Source organism: Bos mutus, chromosome 19 (assembly GCF_027580195.1).
Source record: "Bos mutus isolate GX-2022 chromosome 19, NWIPB_WYAK_1.1, whole genome shotgun sequence".
NCBI lineage: Eukaryota > Metazoa > Chordata > Mammalia > Artiodactyla > Bovidae > Bos > Bos mutus.
Genome location: NC_091635.1, coordinates 55,719,835 through 55,746,557, shown reverse-complemented (window position 1 = coordinate 55,746,557; position 26,723 = coordinate 55,719,835). Strand labels below are relative to the sequence as shown.

The following is a 26,723-nucleotide window of genomic DNA, read 5'->3' as shown; positions in this document are numbered from 1 at the left end:
TTTGTCCTTTTGGATTTTCAACAGTGAAAACGTTAGTCCCTTAGTTGTGTCTGACTCTTTGCAACCCCAGGTTCTGTAGCCTGCCAGGCTCCTCTGTCCATGGGATTTCCCAGGCAAGAATACTAGAGTGGGTTGCCATGGCCTTCTCCAGGGGATCGCCCCAACCCAGGATTGAACCTGGGTCTCCTGCATTGAGGCGGATTCTTTACCATCTGAGCCACCCAGCAACCCCAAATATATTATTCTTCACTTGCCTTGTTGTTGGCAATTCCTCTAGAAAGTGTTTTTCACAAAGGAAACCGGCTGGCCTATTACAACAGACAAGTCCTGGAGAAAAACAGGTCCTTCTGGACCCCTTTCCAAGTCTTTTTCAGACTTTTGCCACGAAATAGAAATTATTTTATAATATGATTCTTTCCTTCATTATCTGTAAGAAAATAAATATTGTTGTAAATCTCAGTATACTCAAATATATAGACATTCACCTTCTAAATTTAGTAGATAAGCACACTTTTAAACACGTGTAATAAATACAATTTAAACTTCCTACCTTATATCTTTCATAATACTATTTATACCCTCATGGTTGTCTTCATTAACCAATTGGTATAAAATATAAAGGTGGAGCCTCATCAACACCCACCTTAAAAATAGAATTCCTTGACAATATATGAAAATACTTCATAGTCAATGGCTTTTTAAGAAATTCCTTTTTCAAAACAATTGAAATTTAGTCTAAATATGTTTTAAAATAAAACAACTAAACTTAAAAGGCATTATCAAAACAGTAGTCTCTGATTTTCATGCATTTTGTGTCAGAAACTACCACATCCCTCTTTCCATCCTCATGAAACAGAACAGAACCAGCATTGAATTGAATAAAGGCGTAATTCATTTATTCTGCCAAGTCTCATTTTATTTCTCTTCTTGGAAATGGGTATAAATGTAGAGTTTGCCATCAACTTCCAAGTTTTCCTTTCAAGTATAGAAAGAGAAACATTTCAGTATTGTCATGTAAGGCAAGTGGAAATTTTTATAAACATTTACTTTGATAGGCACTGTGCAAACATGTTCTATGTTTATCTTATGTGGTCACCTCCTCAGTTCTAACTGGTGGCACAATTTTACCCCATTTTACAGATTGGGAAAGGGTTGCGAGTTTTCTGGCATCCATGCGGTGTTATCTGATTTGACATTTAAACTGTCCACTTTATCCAAACCAAAGTACAATGTGGCGGTAAGAAATATAGTAAAACAAAGGGACTTGAGGGAACAAAAACGTCTTTGAGTTACAAAAGATCTAAATTATACAAGCAGCAGAAGTCTTGGATGGACACCGTGATACCTTTTGAGATCATCTTTCACCCTCCCGGTGGTGGCACTGTACTATTATGGAATAGGGTTCTTAATCTTTTTTGTACCATGGACCCCTAATTTAGCCTTCTGGGGAATCCCATGGACCTCTTCTCAGAACAATGTTTTAAAGTGCATAACAGAGCAAATGGAACATTGCTGTAGCATCTGACCCCTGAGATTTTCAAGCATTTCCACTCTGTCCATCTCACCTCCCACTTGTACTCAACTGCTCTGAGACCTTCCCTAACCTTCTTCAGAGAAAGTAAAGGAGAGACAGGCAAGCAATTTGGAAATTATGCAATTTGGAAATTGTGTTTCTGAGATTGTAGTAGTGTCTTCTTTTTCTCTTCCTGTTGAAAGCCTCCCCATTTCCTAAGCCCTCCACCTTTATGCAGATCAAGTCCGATCTTTCTCTAGTTCTATTTGCTGTGCGTTCCTGGGCAGCTCTGGGTCCGCCCAATCCTCCAGGCGGACCCCTCGAGGCCCGTCCCCTCGAGGCCCTCAAGGCCCCAACCCTAGAGGCCCCGCCCCCAGCCGGGTCTCGGTCCCTCTCCAGTCCCTGCCAGTCGCTCTGGGCCACTCTCTCGTCCCGTCTCCGAACACGATCCCCACCTGTCCCCTCTTCCTTCCGGGCCCCTGGGCAGCCGCTGCAGAAGGATGGAGCCTGGGACCGGCACCTTCTCGGAGGAGCAGATTCAGGGAGGCCTGCGCCGAGCTCCAGCGGCCCGCACTCTCCGGGGCCGCCTGGGAGCTGCTGATGGAGACCCAGGGCATCAGCGTCTACCGGCTGCTGGACCAGGTAGCTGTCCGCCCCCAGAGGACCGCCGGGCGGCCGTCTGCGGGGGCAGGGTGGGGGTGCTCTGGGGGTGGGGTGGGGGAGGGGTCCTGGGGGCCTGGGGTGGGGACCAGACAGTGTTTTGTTACAAGTTGATGACAGCGTGAAAACGTGGGTCTGCGGATTCTTGCTTAGCCCCACCCACTTGCCTGCAAGGGACGTGAGCCTCTCTCCCGGGTGGGTGCCAGTGATATCTGTGTGGCGGGGAGTATGTTCAGATTGAATCCAGGAAGATAAGCGACTGGGCTGTTCAGAGAGTGGATGTACAGGGTGGTATGTGTGGTGTGAGGAATGTTGCTGAGAAGGGACCTACCGTCGACTCTAGTCATTTCACTAACTTGCTCCTTGGAGTGCTGCCCCATTCCTTGTAAATTGCACCGAATAGCTTTAGCCTGAGAAAAAGTCTGGGGAAAAGTTGAAGGGTAGGAGGAATGGAGTTGCGGGTGTGCGGCAGGCCTTTGCAGCCAGGTAACCGGCCAGGTGGAATGATGGCCTGTCATCGGTTGCTCTGTGTGCTAGCTGCTGCGTGGTAACTAGCTTAAAAGTCGCCTTTAGGCAAGAGAAGTGAAGTGCCTGTTTCCTGGCAGAGACCAGAGTATGAAACTGTTAGAGTAGGGAGGAACTCTGAGTCTGTGTGTCCCAGCGTCACTGGGTACAACAGGATGAGCAGGAAGCTCAGTGTAGACCAGGCAGAATTAATTTCTGAGTGTCCTTTAAGCATTTACCTGGCTGCAAAAATGGACATGTTTTCAGAAAAACTCCTTTGATCTTCTGGATAAAATTGTTTCATTTTCCACACCGGCCACTTCCAGGCATTTGCCAAATGTTGGCAATTCACTGCTCAGATGTATCTGATGTCTGGCCCCTTCCCCTTCCCTTTTTCCCTGACCCCTGTCACTCTGAGTGCCACCTCTTCCCTAGAATTGCAGTGATCTTCTGACTTGCTTCTTGGCCTTCCACCCTTTCCCTTCCATCCTGCACACCTGAAATCAAGCACCTGAAAGAGATTGTGATCTTATCATGCCCCTTCCAATGGCCCTGTTGATTGCGTAAAAAATAAAACCTACAGTAATAGCCTACTCATTGCATGCTGTCTTATGCTCCAGGCAGGGTTAAGTGCTCTGCAGCACTGACTTAGTCCTCACATCGGTGCCAGGTTGTCAGGCACTATATAGACCATCACCTTATTACCAATTTGGAAATGGATATATGGAAAGATTAAAGATCTCAACATAAGACCAGAAACTATAAAACTCCTAGAGGAGAACATAGGCAAAACACTCTCTGACATACATCACAGCAGGATCCTCTATGACCCACCTCCCAGAATATTGGAAATAAAAGCAAAAATAAACAAATGGGACCTAATTAAACTTAAAAGCTTCTGCACATCAAAGGAAACTATTAGCAAGGTGAAAAGTGCTTCAGAATGGGAGAAAATAATAGCAAACTGCAACCGACAAACAACTAATCTCAAAAATATGCAACTCCTACAGCTCAACTCCAGAAAAATAAATGACCCAATCAAAAAATGGGCCAAAGATCTAAATAGACATTTCTCCAAAGAAGACATACAGATGGCTAACAAACACTTTGAAAAGATGGGCCTTTATCAGTGAAATGCAAATCAAAACCACTATGAGGTACCATTTCACACCAGTCAGAATGGCTCAGATGGAAAAGTCTACAAATAATAAATGCTGGAGAGGGTGTGGAGAAAAGGGAACCCTTTACACTGTTGGCAAAATGCAAATTAGTACAGCCACTATGGAAAACAGTGTGGAGATTCTTCTAAAAAACTGGAAATAGTTTCTTATGATCCAGCAATCCCACTGCTGCACACACTGAGGAAACCAGAAGGGAAAGAGACACGTGTACCCCAATGTTCATCCAGCACTGTTTATTAGCCAGGACATTGACCTTGTCCATCAGCAGATGAATGGTGAAAGCTCTGGTACATAAACAATGGAGTATGATCAGCCATTAAAAAGAATACATTTGAATCAGTTCTAATGAGGTGGATGAAACTGAGCCTATTATCCAACACAGAAGGAAATCATAAATACAGTATACTAACCTGTATATGGAATTTAGAAAGATGGAACCCCCTTCAGCAAAGGACACTGATGTATTGAACAGTCTTATGGACTCTGTGGGAAGGTGGGAAGATTTGGGAGAATGTCATTGAAACATGTGAAATGTCATGTCTGACGCTCAAGATGCCAGTCCAGGTTCAGTGCATGATGCCTGCTTGGGGCTGTGCTGCGCTAGGCCCAGGGGATGGTATGCCATTGGGAGGGGTCAGGGTTCAGGATGGGAGCATGTGATTTTAAAAAAAATAAAAAAAAAAAATATAAATAAATAAATAAATTGAAGGCTCAAGACTCACGCTGGGGTTGGAACTCAGTTTTCTAGCTCCAGACCTACGCTATGATACACTCCTCCACTGACTCTGAGAGGGCAAGTATGCCAGGTGGGCTGTGCTCGGGGACTAGGCTGGTCCAGGGCCCATGGCTCCTCCACACTGGTCCTGTCCTCCCATCAGCCCTGACCACTCCCCTCACATCCCCTGAAGGGCTGTGCCTTTTATCCCACAGCAGCTGCTGCCTGAGCTGAGGCAGAATGTCTGGCTTTGTATTGTTTCCATTGTGTATTGACATGGAGCAGGGCCCACCTCCCTCCTGGGGGGAGGATGGGTATTCAGAACTGTTCCTATCCCTCTGAACCATGATATAAGTCGTATTTCCACCTGTTCTGGGCATGAGGGCAGTTATAGTACATTGATGTAAGCTACAAGTCTTTCCAGAGAGCTCCCGTAAGTTGGAGGCCATAGGCGTGGCCTTGAGCCCCAGCAGCTAGGCTGGGGCCACTGCCCATGACCACCGTGATCTGCACGTGCATTCAGTGTCTAGGGACCCTGCTGTGTCAGGTGTGAGCCCTTTCCTAGAGCCTTAGTTGCACATCCAGTGTTATTTGCTGCCTGACCCATTTTGCTAGAGCCTCATTTCCTTTCCAGGTTGACTCCCATCCTTTACTTTCCTCCTGGAGGAGAATTCCATCGAATCCCTCGGTTAGTAAATCTTGTCTTCTGAATGCCACTCCACGTCAAGTGAATTCAGCTTGTCCTACCCTGCCTAGACCTGCACTTATCTCCCCTAACACCCTGTGCCCTCTTCTGTCTGGTGATCCAGTGTGGTTTCATCCACCATGCATGCTGTTGATATTATGTGACTCTGTTTCCTCTTCCCCACACTTTCCTGCCTAGAGCCATTGTGCATATGGCCTTGGGTCCCCAGGTCCCTGACTGGAGGTCCAACCAAAAAATCCTGGCCCCTCTGTTAATGTTCACCTTGGTTTACATACCAGACTATTGCCCAGGTCATTCCAGGTCAGGGTTTTCATTGCAATTGTTATCATCTGGCTTTTTCAATTCTTCCGACTGGTGTACAGAGTGGACTTGTTTGGGGCCCTTTAATGTTAGGGGACTAGCAGAGGGTCTTATTGATCCACCTGACTTTTGATGGAGTTGCATTAAGACCTTTCCTTCAGTCCCATCAATAGACACATTATTCATCTTATTTCTTAATAACCATCTACAGATTTCCACCCTGCTGGAATGAGTCCCTTGCTTCTTCCTGTCTCTTCCTATTTCTTGTTAATGTGAAACCCATGAGCAGAAGCTGAGACAGGTAATCCTATAAGGCTTCTTGAAATGCTTGATTTTGTTTCAGTAAGGTTACGTTTGGTACCCATACAAAAATAACCCTTTTCATCAAAGTTCTTTCTAAATCTTTGTTGAGTAAGGGACATGTTCAATGGATGAATGTCCTGATTATGGTAAAGGCAGTCCATCATGGTTTGCATACAAAGCATATTAGCTGTTTCATCAGGGGTGTACCATTTGGAATTTATGGAATAAGAAGAATCAGACAGGCCCCCTTCTCAGACTTTTCAGTGACTTTTATCCAGTTGAACCAGGCTGGCTGTTCCACAGGGAATAACCTGCTGTGAGTCTGAATCAGGGAGGTGTGATCATGATCTAAAAATGATGCTCTAACAAAGTTACCATCACATGATTTGAAAAGACTGACATAAGCATAGAGCTACTTGAAAGAGTTTGCAGTATGACAGATAAATTGTATTTTAAACTAAAAAAGATTGTGGCTTCTTTTTAGTAGACATGAAGAATTCTGAATCTTGTTCTTGACAAATGGCTACTTTTGATACTTTTCCATTTTCTCTTTTCCTGTTAAATCACAGAATTTTAGATTTAGAAAGTCTCTTTGCAACCATTCTGTCCAATTACCATCACCCTTTCTTTTTTCTTTCTTCCTGCTTTCTTTGCCTACTCTGTTTCCTTGTTCTCACCTTCTTTTTCTCTCCCCAAGTGTAGTGCTAACTTATCTTTACATGGCCCCTTAATATACAAAATGCTATTACATGTAAGTTTTCATTTATCCCTCTCAACAAATATAGAAGATAGGTAGAGACAGGTTTATTTTCCTATTTTATGGATGGCAGTAAGACCCAGAGCGAGCCACACAAGCCCTCATCGCTAGTAATTAGACACGAACCAGTGTACTTGGATAAACTCAGTACCAAATATATAGCTTGCTTCAATTCAGAACTACATTCTTTTTCTCCAAGCTAAGCAAAGCTAAACCAGTCAATTCTAAAGGAAATCAGTCCTGAATATTGACTGGGGGACTGATGCTGATGCTGAAATTCCAATACTTTGGCCACCTGATATGAAGAACTGACTCAATGGAAAAGACCCTGATGCTGGGAAAGATTGAAGGAGGGAGGAGAAGGGGATGACAGAGGATGAGATGGTTGGATGGCATCACCGACTCGATGCATGTGAGTTTGAGTAAGCTCTGGGAGCTGGTGATGGACAGGGAGGCCTGGTGTGCTGCAGTCCATGCGGTCGCAAAAAGTAGGACACAACTGAGCGACTGAACTGACCTGAAAGCAAAGCTAGGGCAACACTGCTGTGTGCTATGCTAGTCTATGTGGTGCTGTGGAAAAGAGCATGGATTTTGGAGGCAGACAGTGTTGAGTTGCAGTCTCTGCTCTGTTCCGCTGTCATTCATTTATTCAGGAGATGTTCACTGCGTGCCTCCCATGTGGTAGTGCCCTGACAGACACTGGGCATAAGCAGGGAGCAGGCAGTTGGAGCTGCTGGTTCAGTGAATGAGCTTCTTAAACAATAAACAGTACTCACTGATGATAATAAACATAGTATATAATGAAATGGCAGCTGAAAAATGCTACAGAAACAGCAAAGTGGGATGAAGGGATACAGAGATGTTATGGCAGAGGTGGGGATATCCAGGTGTGCTTTAGATACAGGGAATCTGGAAAAACCCTCTTCCAGAGGTTAACAATTGAGTGGAGATATAAATGAAAGAAGAGATTGTGCCCTGCAAATATCAGAGGAGAAATGGACCAGAGAGTGTTCCTCAAAGCTCAAGAGCTGCCTGGGGAGCTCTCAGGACACCTCTCAGCCCTATTAGAGCCCCATCAGGCAAGAACACAGAGTTGCCATTTCCTTCTCCAATGTGGAGCTTGGATGGTCCAGTCGTGTCCGACTCTTTGACCCCATGGAAGTTACCAGGCCCCTTTCATGGGATTTTAGAGGCTGATTATTCTGTCCTGTCTACTTTGGTGTGTTTGAAATGCTTCAAAATAAAATATGTTTTTGTTGCTTCTTTTTGTTTTTTCATGTTAAAGCTTCCCAAGAAATTGTAATGAGTGTGCTGTGTTATAAACCATTGCAGTAGAGGGAACGCTGAGTGCTAAGTTCCAGAGCCAGGCTGACCTTCCCTCCTTTTCCAGGAGGGGCCAGAAGGACACAGGACCAGGGTGAACCTGGTGTTGGAGAGTGGCCCCCACTTACTACTTGGGGGATATTGGCCAGCTGCTATTTCATTTTAAAATCTCAGCTTCCTCATTTGCAAAACAAGTCTAATTCTTGCTTTTTAGGATCATTGGCTTCTGACAAACATTGAATGAAATGATCCATGGCAGAGTGATTCTTGACCTTGAGCATACACTAGACTCATCTGCAAAGCCTGTTAACATTCATCTGCAAAGCCTGTTAAAATCACAGTTAATATCCTACTCTGTTTCAGATTCAGTGGATCTGGGTGGGACTTGAGAGTTGGCTTTACATTTCTTTACTTCTCCTCCTCCTCCTTTTTAACATTTTGTTTTTACCAAATGGCCAGGTGATACTGAAGCTCCATGGATTATACTTTGTGAACCACTGATGTAAGGGGAGCTTCTCACGTGGTGCTCAGGTGCACCACCCCATGTGGTGGCAGCAAGAGGCTCAGGAGAGGGAAGAGTGAAAAGGAGGACTATCTTAAGGTGGAAGTCATGTCCAGGTGAAGACCAACTCTTCCTGGTTTTTAAATTAGTGGCCACTTGGGAGTGGATGTGGTCCCCTGAACAGCAGGGAGAAGGTTCCCTGGGAGAGAAGGGTTGTGGGTCATTTGCAAAAGCTTTCCCAGAGATCTGCAGTCAGGTCTCGCTGGAGCTTTAGGCTGGATACCATGCCAGTAGACACTGTGACCTGCCTGTAGATGGTGTGAAACTGGCATGCAGAGCTCACATCATTGATTTAGACCAAGAAAATGTTGGTCTGGAAAGATCTGACTGAGGGCTTGACTTCTTATGATTTGAAACCAAGTGTCTGGCACTGTGTGAAGCGGCTGCCTTTGTCCTTGCAAAGGTCTTCTCATCAGTGAGTTTGGTCAAGAGAAGACAGTACTTTCCCAGGGACTGTTCTTTCCTGTGCTGTTGCCCTACTGAACTACTGAGAGCCTGGCCTTACTGGAAAACTAGGTTCAGCCGTGCTGTGTCGAGAGATGGCTTGGCCTTTTGGAAGGAAGCAGTGATTAAACTGCCATGGAAACAGATTTACCTCAGTGGTGAGAAGCTTCACTCTGATTTCCCAGATGGGATCATAATCCAACTTGCATCATGGACCTCTTCACTTCTGGGTGACAGGACTCTTCTCCCTTTTCCCATCCTTCTAGGTACCAACATGACTGATGGAGCAGTTGATGCATTGGGGACACTTACAGAGCCATATGTACGAGTGGGTAGGACCACCGTGGCTAAAGCTGAGCAGCATGTGCAGCCTTCCTCTACTTGCTGCCACTGGTGCAGGTCTGCTCTCTCTCTCTGTCTCTCTCCTGTCCCATCGCCCCTCAGTGTAACTGGATAGATAATGTTGGAGCCTCAGCTCTCTCTCCTCACTTCTCTCAGGATGAGCCTGTGGTGTGAGGCAGCATGAAGATGCTGACCAATGACAAGGTGCTGGTCCAAGATTTGAAGGCATGCCTTAGCGGGGAGGGGGAGCAGGATCCCCCAGGCCTGTCTGCGGGTGTAAGTCAGACTTTGTATTGCACAGCTGGTTTGGGGCTGTTTGAATACACCCTAGTAAGAAGAAACCTCCAAAATACTGCTTCATGACCCATTCAAGCAGTGTTTCAGAACTTACTGTGTGCCTGCATTTTGGTGATGCCTGACGTATTCATCAGACAGAAAGTTCATACCTTCCAGAAACTTTAAGACAATAAAACAGGCACCTTTTATGCAATGTCTATCTGAGTTTCTGACCTATATCATATGTTTTTCTCCCTGAAAAGCTTCTTTTAACATTTCTTCCAGAGCCAGGTCTGCTGCTGATGAATTCCCTGTTTCTGTTTGTCTGAAAAAGTTTGTATTTCTTCTTCACTTCTGAAGGACAGGTTCATTGGGTATAGAATTCTAGGTCAGTGATTTATTTAGTGTATATTTCACCCTACCTTTTCTCTTTTTGCAGAGTGGTTTCTGATGAGATGTCTGCTCTAATTATCATCGGTATTTGTCTATAAGTAAAGTGATGGCCCATTCCTTCCTGACAGCTTCTTTTAAGATTTTCTTTTTCTCTTTGGTTTTCTGAGTTTGAATATGTTTTGTTTAAGAGTGTTGTTGTTTATCCTGTATGGTGTGCTCAAGATCAGCAGATTTACTTTGAAGAGTGGTCTGAGCTTAAATGGTAAAGCCACATGTGATTTAAAATAAAATATAATATATTTGGGGTTTATAATGCAAAGATTCCTCTCTTGCATGTGGAATAGCAGTATGACTCTAGTAATCCAGAGCTTTTCTGGACTGTATGTTTTTAGAAGTGGTGGCAGCAATGGTCTAAAGCAGGGATTGCAATTTTTTTTTTTTTCCTGTAAAGAGCCAAATAGAAACTACTTTAGGCTTTATAGACTAAGAGGCTGTATATTTCCTTACATAACCACTTTGAAATCTAAAAACTATTGTTAGCTGTGGACTGTGAAAAATAGACAGCATGACAGATTCAGTAACTCCTGGTCTAAAATACAGTTCTGATGTTTAATTGCTCTGAGGTTTTGGGATTTATGAACCTAGGGCCCTAGCTGAGTCTCAGCTTCCTCATCTGTAAGCTGGAGATAATTCCTTTTCTGCCAGAGTTGTGCCAGGGATCCAATGAGAGGATACATTTTGAAGCCCCTAGTAAATTAAATGGTGTTTGCTGTGAGTAGGGTGATCTATGTTCTACTCTACCCTTCAAGACCTGCATTATGTTTGTCCTGGTGAAACATATGACAAAGCTCTTTCACTCAGAACTGTCCACTAGAATGGTCAATCACAAGGTCGGTCACCTTGGCCACAGCTCTGTCTACTCTGATGGCTTGTTATTTCTCTAATAATATGTTGGGAGAGGCCAGTGATGCTTGGAGGTGGGATCACAGGCTGTGAACTCTGCCATCACATCGCTGGCTTCAGGTCCAGGTTCTTTTGCAACCAATGAGCTTCAGGTCAAGCTCATTACTTGTGTGACCTTGAGTGAGTTTCATAATCTTCTAGTGTTAACAGCTGTATTTCTTGAGGTATCATTTAAGTACCTCAAAATTTACTCATTTTAAGTGTATAGTTCACTAATTTTTAGTAAGTTTATGGAGTCACACATCCTTCCCTGAGTCTAATTTTTGAATATTTGTGTCATCCCCAAAGAAACCTGTTCCCCATTTGCAGTCATCCCCTGTTCCCGTTCCCAGTCTTAGACAGCCACCAAGCTACTTGGTGTCTCTGCAGATTTGCATTTTTCTGGGTAGTCTGGGGCAGGAACACTGGGTTAGGGACTGGAAGGAAAGTTTCCCATCCAGGTTTTGCCAGCAGGAGTCATCAGCTGCCTTTTGATGCGTTGCTGTCATTTTTTACATAAGGATCTAAGACTCCTTCCAGCTCTGAGAGCCTGTGCCATCTTTACTGACATCTTTAGCTTGTCGTTTGGAACAGTGGCTTGGAGCAAGTGTGCAGAGAGAGTAGAGCCATATTAGGAGCCGTCGTGGGGAGAAGAAGGGGATGGTGCCCTCCTCTCTCTGGCTGTCCCCAGAGCTAACTGTAGAACTCGAGCAAGTATGTCACCTCTCTGAGCTTCATGTCATAGGGACATGACACCAGTGTCCCTATTGATACCACAGGGCTCTGTTGAGATTACACAAGATAGTGAACCTAAAACTGGAACCTGCACTGTGTTTAGAGAAATGAATGTTCGTATTATTGAAAGAGTTTTAGGTCAGAGTGATTGGACAGCTTCCAGTGCAGAATGCATGGCAGCTGTAGTGACGCTGACAGATCACCAAGGCAAATCCATTCCAAGCTGAAAAGCCAAGTGTAAACCTTGCCTGACTGTTTTCTCAGGCCCAAGAATATAGTGGGCCCATGGTGGTTGTTGCTGTTGTTTTTTTTTTTTTTTCCTGTGGTACATAGTAGAAGGAGGTGGAACTTTCTGTAATAGAGTGTGTGAAGTTTCAGATTTCTATGCAGAATTAAATATGCTGCAGTTTAATGTCCATTAATTGTGTCCATTATCTCTTATTTCTCTTCCTTAACTATTTGTTTTAGTAATGCTTATGTGTTTTTGTACTATTTTAATGAATTACATAGTGTACTATTTTGTACTGTTTTAATGAATCACACAGTCTTACATGCTTGGAAACGTTCAGAAGTCTGATCAGTACTGTTTCGTCAGTCTACTTTAATGTCAAATAAGAAGCAAACCTGGACTTAGAGTTGGAGGACATTGTATTAGGAAGAATACTTTGACCATAAGACCCGTGAGTTTCTCAGGGAGAGGCAGAAAGGTCTTTTTTTTTTTTCCCAGAGAGAGAGGAGTCAGCAAGACTGAAACTGCATGTGGGGAAGTGAGGTGAAGGTGGTCTGCTGGAGAATAGAACAGAATATCTTACCTTGAGGCCAGTTCATTCTCAGCAGGGCTGGATGCTGCTTAGACTGAGGCTGGGCCAAAATTTAGAGTCTGGAGGAAGGAGATGCTTAACTAGTTTGGTGAACAACCGTTTTGTGCCTATTGATCCTTGGAATAAGTAGCTTAGCGGATCATTTGTGGGACCGTCAAAGGGAATTTAGAGGTGCTGTGTCTGGCCTTGTGATAGGTAAACAAAGGGTGTGTGTGTGTGTGTGTAAAAGTGATTCTTTTGTGATAGCTGTTTTTTGAAACACAAAGCATGGGAGAGTTTCTTAATCTCTGTTGTTTTTCAGGATCACAGAGCTCAAATAAAATTCTCAATAAGAACCACTTGTAATAAGTAGGATTGCTTTTAGCTGCAAGTAACAGACAACTGGATTAACAAAGACTTAAACAAGTGAAAAGGGAAAGTGAAAGTTACTCAGTCGTGTCCGACTCTTTGGACCCCCTGGACTATACAGTCCATGGAATTCTCCAGGGCAGAATACTGAAGTGGGTAGCCATTCCCTTCTCCAGGGGATCTTCCCAATCCAGGGATCGAACCCAGTCTCCTGCATTGCGGGCAGATTCTTTACCAGCTGAGTCACCAGGGAAGTCCCCAAAGAGGGGTTTCTATTTCTCACCTAGCAAGTAGTCCAGAGGTTAGCAGTTGCTGGCGTTGAATCAGTTGATCAACAATGTCAGTAAAACTCTGAATATTTTCACTCTGCTTTCTCATTTTTATTGTCTCTTAATCACAAAATAGCTGCTTCAGCTCTAGACATCATACCCATATTCAAAAGAAGAAAGAATCGTCTTATGGCTGCCTCTACCTGTAAAAGAGATGAGGAAAATTATCAGCTGTGCAATTTTCTTAGTAAGAAAGAGAGTATATGCTATAATGAATCTCCCGTTTCTTCTGGGAATTATATTCTACACATGGTATCAACTGATTCTCTACCATTGACTAATTCTTTTACCACCTGTAATGTAGGAAATTACAGTATCCTGTAATCAGTGTGTCATTAGAAAAGTATGTTGTTTTTCTGTTGTTCAGTCGTGTCCAACTCTTTGTGACCCCATAGACTGCAGCACGCCAGGCTTTCCTATCCTTCACTGTCTTCCAAAGTTTGCTTAAACTCATGTCCATTTAGTCGATGATGCCATCCAACCATCTCATCCTCTGTCTCCCTCTTCTCCTCCTGCTCTCAATCTTTCTGACATCAGGGTCTTAAAAAATAGTGGATATTTGTACAAGTGGTTCACTTTGGTATACAGTAGAAACTAACCCTAAAAGTAATGTAAAAAAGAAAAGCATGCATTGCATTTTACTTTGGATAAAGAAATTGAGCCATTCTTAAAAGTGTTTTTCTGGAGGACCTTCAGGAAAAGCCAAGCACCTTTTGAGTATACTTGTTTAGTCATTTATTGAAATGTTAGAATTTCAAAACGTATCTGCAAAAAATTTTGCACCAGAATTATATCTCTAATTTGAAAGAGAATTACACATCAGTACATTGCCCAAATAAAACTAAGATTTATGCTTCCTCCTACTAAATTATTTGTACAAACAATGGTACCCAGTCCTGGTGAGATGCTTCTTTGCTACCGTGAGAGTATAAATAGGTAAAATTCTTTCTTAAAGATTTATAAAAAGTATAAAGAGCATTAAAATGTTAATGTCATTGACCCTAAAATTGATCTCTGAAGAGGCATTTTGCTTGCCTAATGAGGAAGTTAGAATTAGGAACCAGGTTTGTCCATTTGGAATAATTTTTCCAGCAATGTTCATAATTGTGAAAATATATGGAAACAGAAATAACTTACAGAATAATAAAATTAGCTGTGATCACTCAGTTTCAAAATGATGTCATTAAAAATAGGAATACAGTCTGTTTATACTATCTTACTCCCATTTTATAACACATAGAAATATTTATTTACTCAAAAAATATGCAAAATATTATCAGTTGGTATTTGAGGATTATGAAGTTACATGTTTTAGTTTTCTTTATTATTTTTGGCATCTTCTAATTTTTCTCAATGAATATGACTTACTTTTATAATTATGAAAATTTCATTTTTAAGAGACATAATGAAAATGTGAGTTTGTTTCTTTTGAAACAAACCCCTTCTTTTGAAAGGAATGAGGGGTAAAAATTGCTTTGACCCGGAATTTGAGTGGAGCTACTCGGTGCTTGAAAAGAGCATTTTATGGACGGACTAGCAAAGGTGTCACCAAGCACTTTGCTTCTCCGGTGTTCCGGCATTTCTCAGTCCTGCCGTGAAGGGACTGTTTAAAGGCAGTCGTCATAGTAGTTCCTTCTTGGGTATTCACGTAAGTCGCATCACTCTCTTTTTCTCTTTTAGAGGGCTTTCTGTTTTCTGTGGTATTACTGGAGTGAAGTCACTAAGAGCAGAAACTGCATTCAGAAGGGAAGGGGACTAATTCCAGGAAACACTTTGTCTTCATGCGTCCAGATAACCAAAGCTAACTCATGGAAGCTGAGAAGATCTTTTTTTCTATACATAATTATCCCTTTTGCTCACTGTATAGAAACTCAGTTCAGTTCAGCCAGTCAGTCGTATATGACTGTTTGAGACCCCATGGACTGCAGCACGCCAGGCCTCCCTGTCCATCACCAACCCTGGAGTTTGCTCAAACTCATGTCCATCAAGTCAATGATGCCATCCAACCATCTCATCCTCTGTCATCCCCTTCTTCTCCTGCCTTCGATCTTTCCCAGCATCAGGGTCTTTTCTAAGGAATCAGTTCTTCACCTCAGGTGGCCAAAGTGTTGGAGCTTCAGCATCAGTCCTTCAGCATATAAGTGATATCTTATATGCTTATCTTATATATGGAATCTAAAGTAGGACACAAATGAGCATGTTTATGCAACGAAAACAGACTAACAGATACAGAGAACAGACTTGTGGTTGCCTGGGGGAGATAGAGCGGGGGTGTGAAGGATTGGGAGTTTGGGGCTGGCAGATGCAAACTTTTACATGTAAGATGGGTGAACAAAAAATCCTACTGTATAGCTCAGGAACTACATTCAATATCCTGTGATAAATTAAAACATAATGGAAAAGACCATGGAAAAGAAGGTATGTATATCTATAACTGAGTCACTTTACTAAACAGCAGAATTTAATACAACATTGTAAATCAACTATACTTCAATAAAAAATTGTAAAAAGAGAAGCAATATATCATATATTGCAATTAGTTATTTGTGGATTTTAGCATTACATGCCATTTAAATTTTCTTCACATTTTATAATTTTTCTTAATGAATATGAATTATTTTTATAGTTATAAAAATTCACTTTATTGTTTCAAAGACAAAATGAAGTTGTGAATATGTTTGCTGAGGTCCTCTTTCAAAGGAAATGATTCTTTGATGCAAGAATTTGGATGGGGCTGCTAAACACCTGTAAAGAACATTTTATTGATGGACAAGGAAAGGTGTCATCCCACAATTTGTCCTCTGGTGTTCTGGCATTTTCAGTCCTGCCATGAAGACAGTGTTTAAAGAAAGTTGTCATGATAGTTCATTCTTGGGTATTCACATAAATCACACTGTTTTATTTTTCTCTTCTTTGAGGGCTTTCTTTTTTCTTTTCTGTAATATTACAGGACTGAAGTCCCTAAGGGCTCAAATGATCGATACATGCAGGAGGGCTGGGAACTAGTTCCAGGAAGCAGTTTGTCTTCATTTATCCAGATAACCAAAGCTAATTCATGTGAAGTTGGGGAGATCACAATCTCTACACATAGCTATCCTTTTTGCTCACTGTGTATAGAAAACAGGGCCACACTATTCCTGAACAGAAGGTAATTCTTTGTCTTCCCAAGCTAACTAAAACGTGTGTGGGTGTAGATATGTGCTGGTATAAAGCCTCATCCTCTGTGAAGTTGATGGGAGGAGACAGGAGGAGGAGGGCTTTTCTCTTGACTCCCTCCCTCCTGTGGGGTTCCACGGCACAGCACGCGTGGAGGTCAGACCTACCAGCCTCTCATTTGCTCATTGGAAACTCTTGGTATAATGCCACATGCTCTCAGAGCTGAAACACCAGTATGAATTCAGTTTCAACTTTACTTTCCATTTTCTGCCAGGTACTTTCACAGACATCTGAGATTCCTAAACTGAGAATTATGGTTATGCCACCTAAGTCAGGAGACCCTTGAAGCCTCAGGATCTCTAGAAAGATTTTCACGTTTACACCTTGACTTCACATAAGTTCTTGGAACAGTGTTTAAGAATGTAGGTTCATTCCTCTGGGGTTAGCCATTAGGACTGCGTTAGCACCTGGAAGTAGAGGTACATTTAAAAGGTTCATTTTTGTTTCTTGTGTTTGTTTGTTTCTGTACTGGAATTAAGTCATTAGTTTAATCTTAACAAAGAACCCTTTGCCAAGAGGGTCAGGAATTGTACAATAAACTTTTTGGCAGGGGTGTCAGGAATTAGTTGCCATTGTACAGAGAGTGAAGTGTATCCCCTCCAGCCTACATCCTCACAGAATATGGCTTGAAAACAAGGAAAATCTCTTGTACTTAGACATTTAGAAATGATCTTTTTTTTCTGAATAAAAAGGACTGTGATTTGAAGCTGGTGTTTCTTTCCCCATTTGTTTTTTTTTTATCTTTTTAAAAATTTTAATTGGAGGATAATTGCTTTACAATATTGTGTTGGTTTCTTCAATACAATACAACAGCATGAATCAGCCATAAGCATACATATATCCCCTCCCTCTTGTAGGTCTCCTCCATCCTCCCCTTTCATCCCCCCCCTCTATGTTGTCACAGAGCACTAGGCTGAGCTCCCTGTGTTATACAACAGCTTCCACCAGCTTTCTATTTCACATATGTTAATGTATAGGTTTCAATGCTAGTCTCTCAATTTGTCCCACCCTCTCCTTCTTCTGTTGTATCCACAAATCTGTTCTCTATCTACATATCCTTTTTCATTCTTTTATATACAAGTTTTTTTATAGAAAAAAAAAAAGCAGTTGCTGAAAAATTCCATCTTGGAATTGGTAAAACAATAATGTTTTGGGTTTCATTATGGCCCATGGTTATCTAAAATAGTCTGAACTCTGCCTATGTGACATTTCCACATGAGTGTTTAACAAGCACTTCAAACTCAACATGCTCAAAGTAGAACTCTGGTCAGCCCACAGGTCACCACCTCTGCAAGCTTTCTCTCTCTCAGGAAATGGATCTCCCATCTACCTGGTTGTTTAAGCAAATGTTAAAAGATTTGTTCTAGCTATCTCTGTCTCTACAGCCAACCTGTCAGCAATTTCTGTTGACATTACTTCCAAAATGTTACCCTAAATTACTGACTTCTCCCCATCACTATTGTTACCACTCTGGCCAGTCGTCAACCTCTCTTCTCTGGATCATTGTACTGGTCTTCTAACCCATCTCCTTACTCATTTATGTTCTATTTTCTACCAAGAAGCAAGAACTATTAAAAAATAATTTCCCTATTTTAAGTTATTGACTGGCTTTCCATAGTTACTAGAATAAAATCTTTTTGCCCACTGCCTTGGTTCACAAAGCCCTCTGGACCCAGCCCCCACTACTTCTCTGACAGCAGCTCCTATCACTTTTCCCCATCACAGTTCTCTGGTCTCCCTGACTTTCTGTTCTTTGAGGAAGACAATCAATCCATCAGCCTGTGGGCCTTCTCCCTACCAGGAATGGGCATTTCTCATCTTCCCATGGCCAGCTCCTTCTAATACTCAGAAGAAACTCTTCTGATAAATCCCTCATAGAGACATTCCCTGAACACCTGGTGATACAACAAACCACCAGCCCCCCAAAACTAGACACCATTTATCACATCACCTCCTTTTATCCTACTTAAATGACCTGGGTAGCTGTCACCAGCACCTGTGGTAAAGAACAAATAGAACTATGAGAGCAAGATCAGCAAGATCTTCACCTGTTCTTTCACCATTGCGTTTCCAAGACTGCAGAGGAGATGCCCGGTAGTGAGATGGCACAAGCAACTATTTTTCATATGCTGTGTAATAGCAACTGGGGAATCAATAGGCTGTTTCTGTCTGTTCTCATTTTACAGCCAACTGGACTTTATGAGTATAAGCTCATTGGTACCCTGAGAGCCCCACCAGATATACTTGCAGATATCTGTATGGATTTGGGCTATATAAGACGGCGGATCCCACAAGTGACGGGTGAGTGACATGTATTCCTTTAAAAAAATCAGTTAGAAGGTAGAATCTATTGCTATTTTCTCTAACCAGCAGAAATCAATAGGTTTACTTTCTATTATACTATGTTTCATTTTAAATTTTGGCTTAAATATCTGAGGTTCTGTGCTGAAATATGCCTTCAATATTTCTAGGACTTCCTTTTTATACTTTAATAGATTCACTCTCCTGTTTGCTCCTGTTTGAACTTACTACAAGTTTGTTGTCATCACACACACACACACACACACACACACACACACACACACACCAGGAAGAGCATGGAAGACTTCTTGGACAAAGTGGTGTCTGAGCTTTGTTTGACAAATTGAATCAAAGTTTTAAGAATATATATACATGGTGAGGTGAAAAGTGAAGGGTGAGTGGGTTAAGGACATTTGGCCCAGGGAACAGTATGAGTAAAATGAGGAAGGCATGAAACAATATGATTTTTTTTTTTTTTTTAATCTGTGAGCAGTTGGGTGCTTTTGGGTTGTTGGGGTAGCAGAATCTGGAATTAGCCTGGGAGGAGAGTCCAGGGACCCAAGGGCCTAGGCTGGTCACCTGACTACACTTCTTAGATTTTTCCCAGAAATGATGGAGAATTATGAGTGGCATTAGATAGGGGATCTTTCTGGCACTTAGAGTGGGGAGTGATCTCTGCTGTCCCAGGCACAATGGACCAGATACAGCTAGCCCAGGGGCCAGAAACCCTGACAGGCACTTGCTGTGGTTAGGAATCCTGGTTGCAAGGAAGAAAAGCTAACAAATTGCAGTGTAATGAAAGGAAAAAATGTTTATTGGTTCATGACATTGAAAATCCATAGTTGTCTGGCTTCCAGGATAGCTGCACATAATAGTTCATTTCTCCAGCTGGACTCTGCCTTCTTCTGTATTGACCAGATTCTCAGGCAGATTCTGTGTCATGCAGAGAGGCCACCAGAAGAGGCAGGCTTCAGTTCAGTTCAGTTCAGTCGCTCAGTCGTGTGCGACTCTTTGTGACCCCATGAATTGCAGCATGCCAGGCCTCCTTGTCCATCACCAACTCCCAGAGTTCACTCAGACTCACATCCATTGAGTCAGTGATGCCATCCAGCCATCTCATCCTCTGTCATCCCCTTCTCCTCCTGTCCCCAGTCCCTCCCAGCATCCAAGTCTTTTCCAATGAGTTAACTCTTCACATGAGGTGGCCAAAGTACTGGAGTTTCAGCTTTAGCATCATTCCTTCCAAAGAAACCCCAGGGCTGATCTTTCAGAATGGACTGGTTACATTCTAACCAAGTACACAACCCCAGAGGAACAGGAACTTTTCTACTGATGGCATCCAGAGTCTCAGGATTGGCTCTTATCACCTCAGCCTGGATAATATATTATTTCTTTCAGCATGTTTGTCATGGTTTAGGGCCACATACTGTTTTCAAACACACTTACTTTATGGGGAATGGTGGTGCCGTATATTCGAGGGAGAAGCCAGGTGTTCTCTGGCCATCTCCCTGCCAGTTGTGATTCAGTCATGTGCTGTAGCCATTTACAGAGCCTCTGATGTGTGGTACTTGCTATCAACAGTCCACACTATGGAGTATGGTCCAGAGGCTGCAGTAGTTTGACTTTTCTGGAATCATCCTGAGGTTCTTAACCTAACTCTGGTCCTCCCAGATCTTCTATAAGCTACCTGAGAACTTTACAAAGCCACTTTTGGGCCTAAACTTGGGAGAGTGGCAAGCCAGGATTCTGTCCACATATGCCTTCCCTGAACTAATCACTGTGACCATGTTCTGCTCATTTTCCCAGCCCTGAAATTAACACTGAGTCAGTCTGGGAATACCAGACCACCTGACCTGCCTCTTGAGAAATCTGTATGCAGGTCAGGAAGCAACAGTTAGAACTGGACATGGAACAACAGACTGGTTCCAAATAGGAAAAGGAGTATGTCAAGGCTGTATATTGTCATCCTGCTTATTTAACTTATATGCAGAGTACATCATTAGAAATGCTGGGCTGGATGAAGCACAAGCTGGAATCAAGATTGCTGGGAGAAATATCAATAACCTCAGATATGCAGATGACACCACCCTTCTGGCAGAAAGTGAAGAACTAAAGACCCTCTTGATGAAGGTGAAAGAGGAGAATGAAAAAGTTGGCTTAAAGCTCAACATTCAGAAAACAAAGATCATGGCATCTGGTCCCATCACTTCATGGGAAATAGATGGGGAAACAGTGAAACAGTGTCAGACTTTATTTTGGGGGCTCCAAAATCACTGCAGATGGTGATTGCAGCCATGAAATTAAAGACACTTGCTCCTTGAAAGGAAAGTTATGACCAATCTAGACATTATATTAAAAAGCAGAGACATCACTTTGCCAACAAAAGTCCACATAGTCAAAGCTATGGTTTTTCCAGTAGTCGTGTATGGATGTGAGAGTTGGACTATAAAGAAAGCTGAGTGCCAAAGAATTGATGCTTTTGAACTGTGGTGTTGGAGAAGACTCTTGAGAGTCCCTTGGACTGCAGGGAGATCCAACCAGTCCATCCTAAAGGAGATCAGTCCTGAGTGTTCCTTGGAAGGACTGATGTTGAAGCTGAAACTCAAATATTTTGGCCACCTGATGCAAAGAGCTGACTCATTTGAAAAGATCCTGATGCTGGGAAAGATTGAAGGTGGGAGGAGAAGGGGATGACAGAGGATGAGATGATTGGATGGCATCACCAACTCAATGGACATGAGTTTGAGTAAGCCCTGGGAGTTGATGATGGACAGGGAGGCCTGGCGTGCTGCAGTCCATAGGGTCTCAGAGTCAGACATGACTGAGTGACTGAACTGAACTGAACAGTCCTGCTTAAACCACATAGTGGGAGAAGGAGGTAAAAGGTGATGCCCTGAAGGAGAATGAGATTCTGGTGCAAGAAGGGGAGAGTCATAGCAGAGCAGGCAAAAGCAGCAGATGTCCACTCATTCCCTTCCTTTCAAGGTCATCTTCAACCTCTTGTAGTAATGGGCTGATAAATTCTTTACTCCATGGTCTGCTTCTAATAGGTTTTCTTTCTTTCAAAAGCTGAATTAAATAACACATTTCTGTGCTGTCAGCACCTTCTTTAGGGATTCTCTTGGTTCCTTCAGAAGCTTAGGCTTGGCTCCTCTTCTAAATAATTAGTTAGAAGCTTCCCACACAGCTTGAGGGCAGAGGCTGTGCACTTCATAGCATTGCTTTGCTCTCTCTCTCCAAGAGCTGATGCTATTTGCACACAGTAGCATGGTGGGTTTAAGGAGATTTGGTCCCTGTAACTATGATATAAAGCAACACGGGAGAGAGGCAAGCATCTTACAGTTAACATAGTTAAGCCACTTTCTAGCTTTTTCAGAAGGACACTAACCTCTCTTGAAACTTCATTTCTAAGCTGGGTTGCTCAGTTCCAGGACACCTGTAATATGTCACAAAATTTAAGATGAGGAGAAAGGTCACAACAGAAAAATTATTGGCACTGTAGTGTCATCTGATGATTACCAAGATTTTAGAACTTGAAAATTTATTTTTGGATGCCTAATTTTGTTTCACTGCATTCTGTCTTAGAATGTTGTTTGTGGTATACAATGAACAAGTTTTGTTGGGTTCTTTTATTTCTACTGTGTTTTTCTATCTACCAGACACTGTCCCTGGACAACAAGATTTCAGTGGTTCTAAATATCTGACTTTCTCTAAAATTCAATGCCTTGTGAGTTAGTGGTTTATCACCCTACAAGGTTGTCATATCAAAGCTTCTTGTTAATTGAAGCCAAAGGGACTTCCAGATGCAATAACGTCTTTTGTGTTTATTTTTTTTTTTGTTTGTTTTGCTTTGTCTAATAGAAGCCTATGAAACAGAATGCAATGGAGAAACAGTGACCTACATGAAAATGGAGTTCCCTTTTTTTGTGTCCAGCAGAGATGTATCCTTTTCGAATGCATACTATTATTCAGCTTTCTAAGTGTCTTTGTTCTTCATGGCCATGACTCAATGGCGGTATATCCAGAAGGTGGACAACATTGTCTTTGACTCTTGCATAAGCATCTGCTAAAGCTGTTGCTTCTTGTGTAGCTTTCAGAGATCTCAGTGTGATTTCTGGGTCTGACGACATGGAGCATCTATAATTGTGGGAAGGCAGCTCATACTTTCCTGAGATTTTTCCTAGAAAATCCTTGTACCACAGATTTGGGGGCCTGAAAACAACTTTTCCTTCAGAGTATTCACTACACTCCCTCAGTCTGTAGAGGAGGAAGCTGGGCCCCAGAGAGTTAAGGTGACCGAGGCGCACAGGCGGTGAGCAGCCGACTCAGGGATGGAACTCAGGCCCCGCGTTTCCAGCTCTCTCCACCGCCCCTCCTCCCCCAGCATTGGCTCTGGACCCTGTGAGTGTGTGTTTCCCGCTCAGTTTCTTAAAACTGAATTACCTTCCCTGTAATAGCGCCATAGATGTGGTGGCTGGTCTGTGAATCTTTATTGAGATGAAATGATTATATTACTCTTGGTGAACCAGAACCAGTGAGGACATTTGCCTACTACTATTTGGATATCCACATATCTTCCTGTGGTCACCAGGTGTAAGTAACCTTGCCTGACCATCCTCTGTGCCCAGAGGTCAATGATTAGGGCTTAAGGGGAAGACAGAGAGCAATGACCCCATTGTTTCCTGCGTGAGATTCTGCTCCAGTCTTTCTCCAATGCCCCCACCAAGCCTGTCTACAGGCAGTGTTCCTCTCTTTTCTTGCACAGTGAAGCTGAATCTCAGAAAAATTAAGTTACCCAGGATCACAGCTGATAAATGACCAATCCTCTGAGATCTCATTGCTTTATTGGAGAAAGGAGGAGTGGGTTCCCCTCATAATTAGAGCAGCAAGGAATTATTACAGATAGGTTGCAAAGAGTCGGACATGACTGAGCGATTGATCTGATCTGATCTGATCTGAATGCATGCTCTTGAGCTTCCCGGGTGGCTCAGTGGTGAAGAATCTGCCTGCCAGTACAAGATATGCAGGAGAGCTGTGGGTTTGAGCCCTGGGTCAGGAAGATTCCCTGGAGCAGGACATGGCAACCCACTCCAGTATTCTTGCCTGGGAATCCTATGGACAGAAGAACCTGTCAGGCTACAGTCCATGGGGTCACAAAGAGTCAGACACCACTGGGAACTGAGTATGTACACCATGCCTGCTATGAAAAGAGAACACCAGGTGGGAGGTGACAGGGCTCTGCAGGGAAGTTAGGCAGACCAAGCAGGCAGTGAACTGGCAGATTAAGGGAGCAAACACCAAGTGGAGGCAACAAAACAATTGCCTTTTGCTTCTGACTTGTGGGCTTTCCTTTCATCCATCTGAGAGGTTTGACTCTGGCCTTGCCTTGACTGGCAGTGTAGTGCGTCTATGTGAAGCAGCGGCGAGAACTGGACTTCAGAGGGCAGAAGATTCAGGTGGTCCTGGCCAGGGCACCTCACTGCCACAGTTTCCAGAGAGACCAGGCTTCATCCGGGTGAGCCAGTGCCAGGTGAAGCTGGCTGTGGAGAGTGCTGGCCATAACCAGAGCAAAGGTAAAACGAAGGCAGCTGTTGGTGTGCTGGTGTGCCCTGTGAGGGCTGCGGTGACTGTGAGGCTCAGAATATGCAGGATGCATTTCCCCTGAGGTCAGAGAACTGGGCATGACTTCAGAGGAAACAGAGGAGACTCAATCCACCCCTGAAGTCTGGCTACAATGCAAGGTGGATGTTTAAATCTGATCAATCTATTTTTTACTTACTCTTGCATTGTGCAAATGAAATCAGAACATCGAAGTGAACCAAAAGGTTTAGGAATTCACTTCAGGCTGCTCTTGTTCTGCACATTCTGGCTGGAGGTGAGCAGGAAGGCTAGTGGGACCATCTCTGAGGAGGTACCTCTCACTCAGCAAAAAGCTAAGGGACTCAGGACCTGTCTGCCTTGAGTTCCATACTCAGGAGAGAATCTGGGAGGGGTTTATGTGGCCACCTGCTGGACTGGAATGGGTGTGGCCTGGAGACTGCAGGGAAATCTGAACATTGTTCTGGTGTGTGTTAGATCTGCCGCCTTGGATGCATCACCCCACTCTTCTAAGTCTCAATTTTATCATTTATAAACTGGAGTTTAATTTTATCAATGTTTATAATTAAGATAATTGAGAGAAATAACTGAGATATATATCCAAATATCTAGCACTTATGCTATGCTATGCAATGCTATGTTAAGTCACTTCAGTCATGTCCAACTCTATGGACTGTAGCCCCCCAGGCTCCTCTGTCCATGGGAATTCTCCAGGCAAGAATACTGGAGTGGATTGCCATGCCCTCCCCATCTAGCACTTGCCATGGGTTTAATAAATAGCAGCAGAATGTGCCTTGACTGTTTGCCAAAGTGTGTATATAAGTGTCCCATAAAGGAGATGGGAGAGTCCACTTGAATTGTGTGTTACCTCCCTCCTTAATTTTTTGGCCTGAATGTAAACCTGGATGTTTGCTGCTGTATTTTTCCTCCTTTTGAATTGTCCCTTCTTTCCCTCTCTAGTATTTATTTATTGCTTCATAAACCCTGGTGGCTGGATTCCATCCTGGCTCATCAACATGGTTGTCAAGGTGAGACCCCCAGAGGCAGGGGGGAAGCGTGCTTGACAAATGTTGACTTACCCTGTGGGGCTGTTAGCCTGAAGAGATGTGCAATCTCAGGCCTCATGATGCTCTTTTACGAAGCAGCATGGTTGACTGACTCTGGTTAGGACTGGGGTTGCCAACACCCAGGACTGAGGCTGGGACAAAAGACCAAACTCTTCACCTGGAATATCAGCTCCCCACTACTTTCCCACCAAGATCCCGCCAGCATCACTCTCTGGAACCTTTGGACAATAACCTGGTCCTTGTAGGAACAAGGGTGCCTGTGGACCCTGTATCTGCTTATGCAGGAGTTAGGCCAACATGGCTTGGGAGACAATGAGATATGCTCAAGCCTGGGGAAGCCTCCAGTTTCATTTTTGTGTTTTCTTTCTATAAGGAGAAGGGACTTCAGTGGTATGCAGATCACTCCTGGAGACCATTCAGTCTGCTTTGTGAGGTCCTACTTACGGGCTGGTGGGCTCACCAATTCACAGGGAGAGTAAGAAAGTACACAAACTTGAGTAAAACACATCATACTTTGAATTCTGGTCCCTACTTCTGACTGTGTAATCTAAGGAAGCTATCAGTTTCTCCCCTCCAAAAAACAGGGATGGATATTTCCACAATGTAGAGAAGGAGTAACCAAAACAACATTTGGGGAAAGTCTTGGCAATGTTCAACACTAAAGGGATGACATATCCTGCCTCTTGCTCCCAATTCTTACCAATTTTCTAATTTTGTAAAGCAAGTCCTTTCTTTCATCTTTTTGGAAGAATCACACAGCCCAGCCCAGTCCCATTTCCTGAGTTTTCTTTTTCTTTTCAAAAATAGTGTCTTAGAATTGTCTTAGCTTTCTACTAGCAAAAGCTAAAATATGCAAGGTCTGAAAACTGTGGCCCCTACATTACCTGTGCCCTGAGTCTTACCTTTTTCATCATCAGTGCCAACATTCTGTTGAAATCTTACCAGGAGCCCTATTGTCTTATTTATTATTCCCCAAGGCATCTTCCTTCACCTTTGCCACATCCTGAGAATCAAGAGTAGTTGCTGTGAGGACAGAGTAATGACAATCTCCTTTTCTTTGCAGAATGCAATTCCTGGCTTCCTGGCTGACCTGGAGGATGCCTGCCTGAGGTACCAGGAGAACCTAAGAGAGATTTGGGAGCTTTTTGTTCATGAATGATGTCCCTGGAAGTGCCCCAACTACTGCTGCTCAGGATGTCTGTCATTTTTCCATCTCAGAAGCCTGCACACACTCCAGCACCTTGTGCCCAAGGGTGCCAGCCTGATGCCTGGCTTCCTTTCCCATTCTCCCCACTCTGGGACACACTGCCTTGTTTCACTGTAGAATGTGGGTCAGATTCGGTCAAATAAACTTGATTGTTTATTTTTTCAAAGGGGAATCCTCAGG

General features: G+C 43.2%; 1 protein-coding gene across 1 annotated transcript; it reads left to right on the top strand.

Annotated features, from left to right (window-relative positions):
• Positions 1-1,959: 1,959 nt before the first annotated feature.
• On the top strand, positions 1,960-26,715 carry PCTP (phosphatidylcholine transfer protein). Its single transcript, XM_070357284.1, is given in 7 exon segments — positions 1,960-2,049; positions 2,051-2,155; positions 18,557-18,671; positions 22,533-22,612; positions 24,074-24,140; positions 24,143-24,244; positions 25,230-26,715. Coding segments are annotated over 7 exon segments (609 nt in total). The 5' UTR covers positions 1,960-2,013; the 3' UTR covers positions 25,334-26,715.
• The last annotated feature ends 8 nt before the right edge of the window (positions 26,716-26,723 follow it).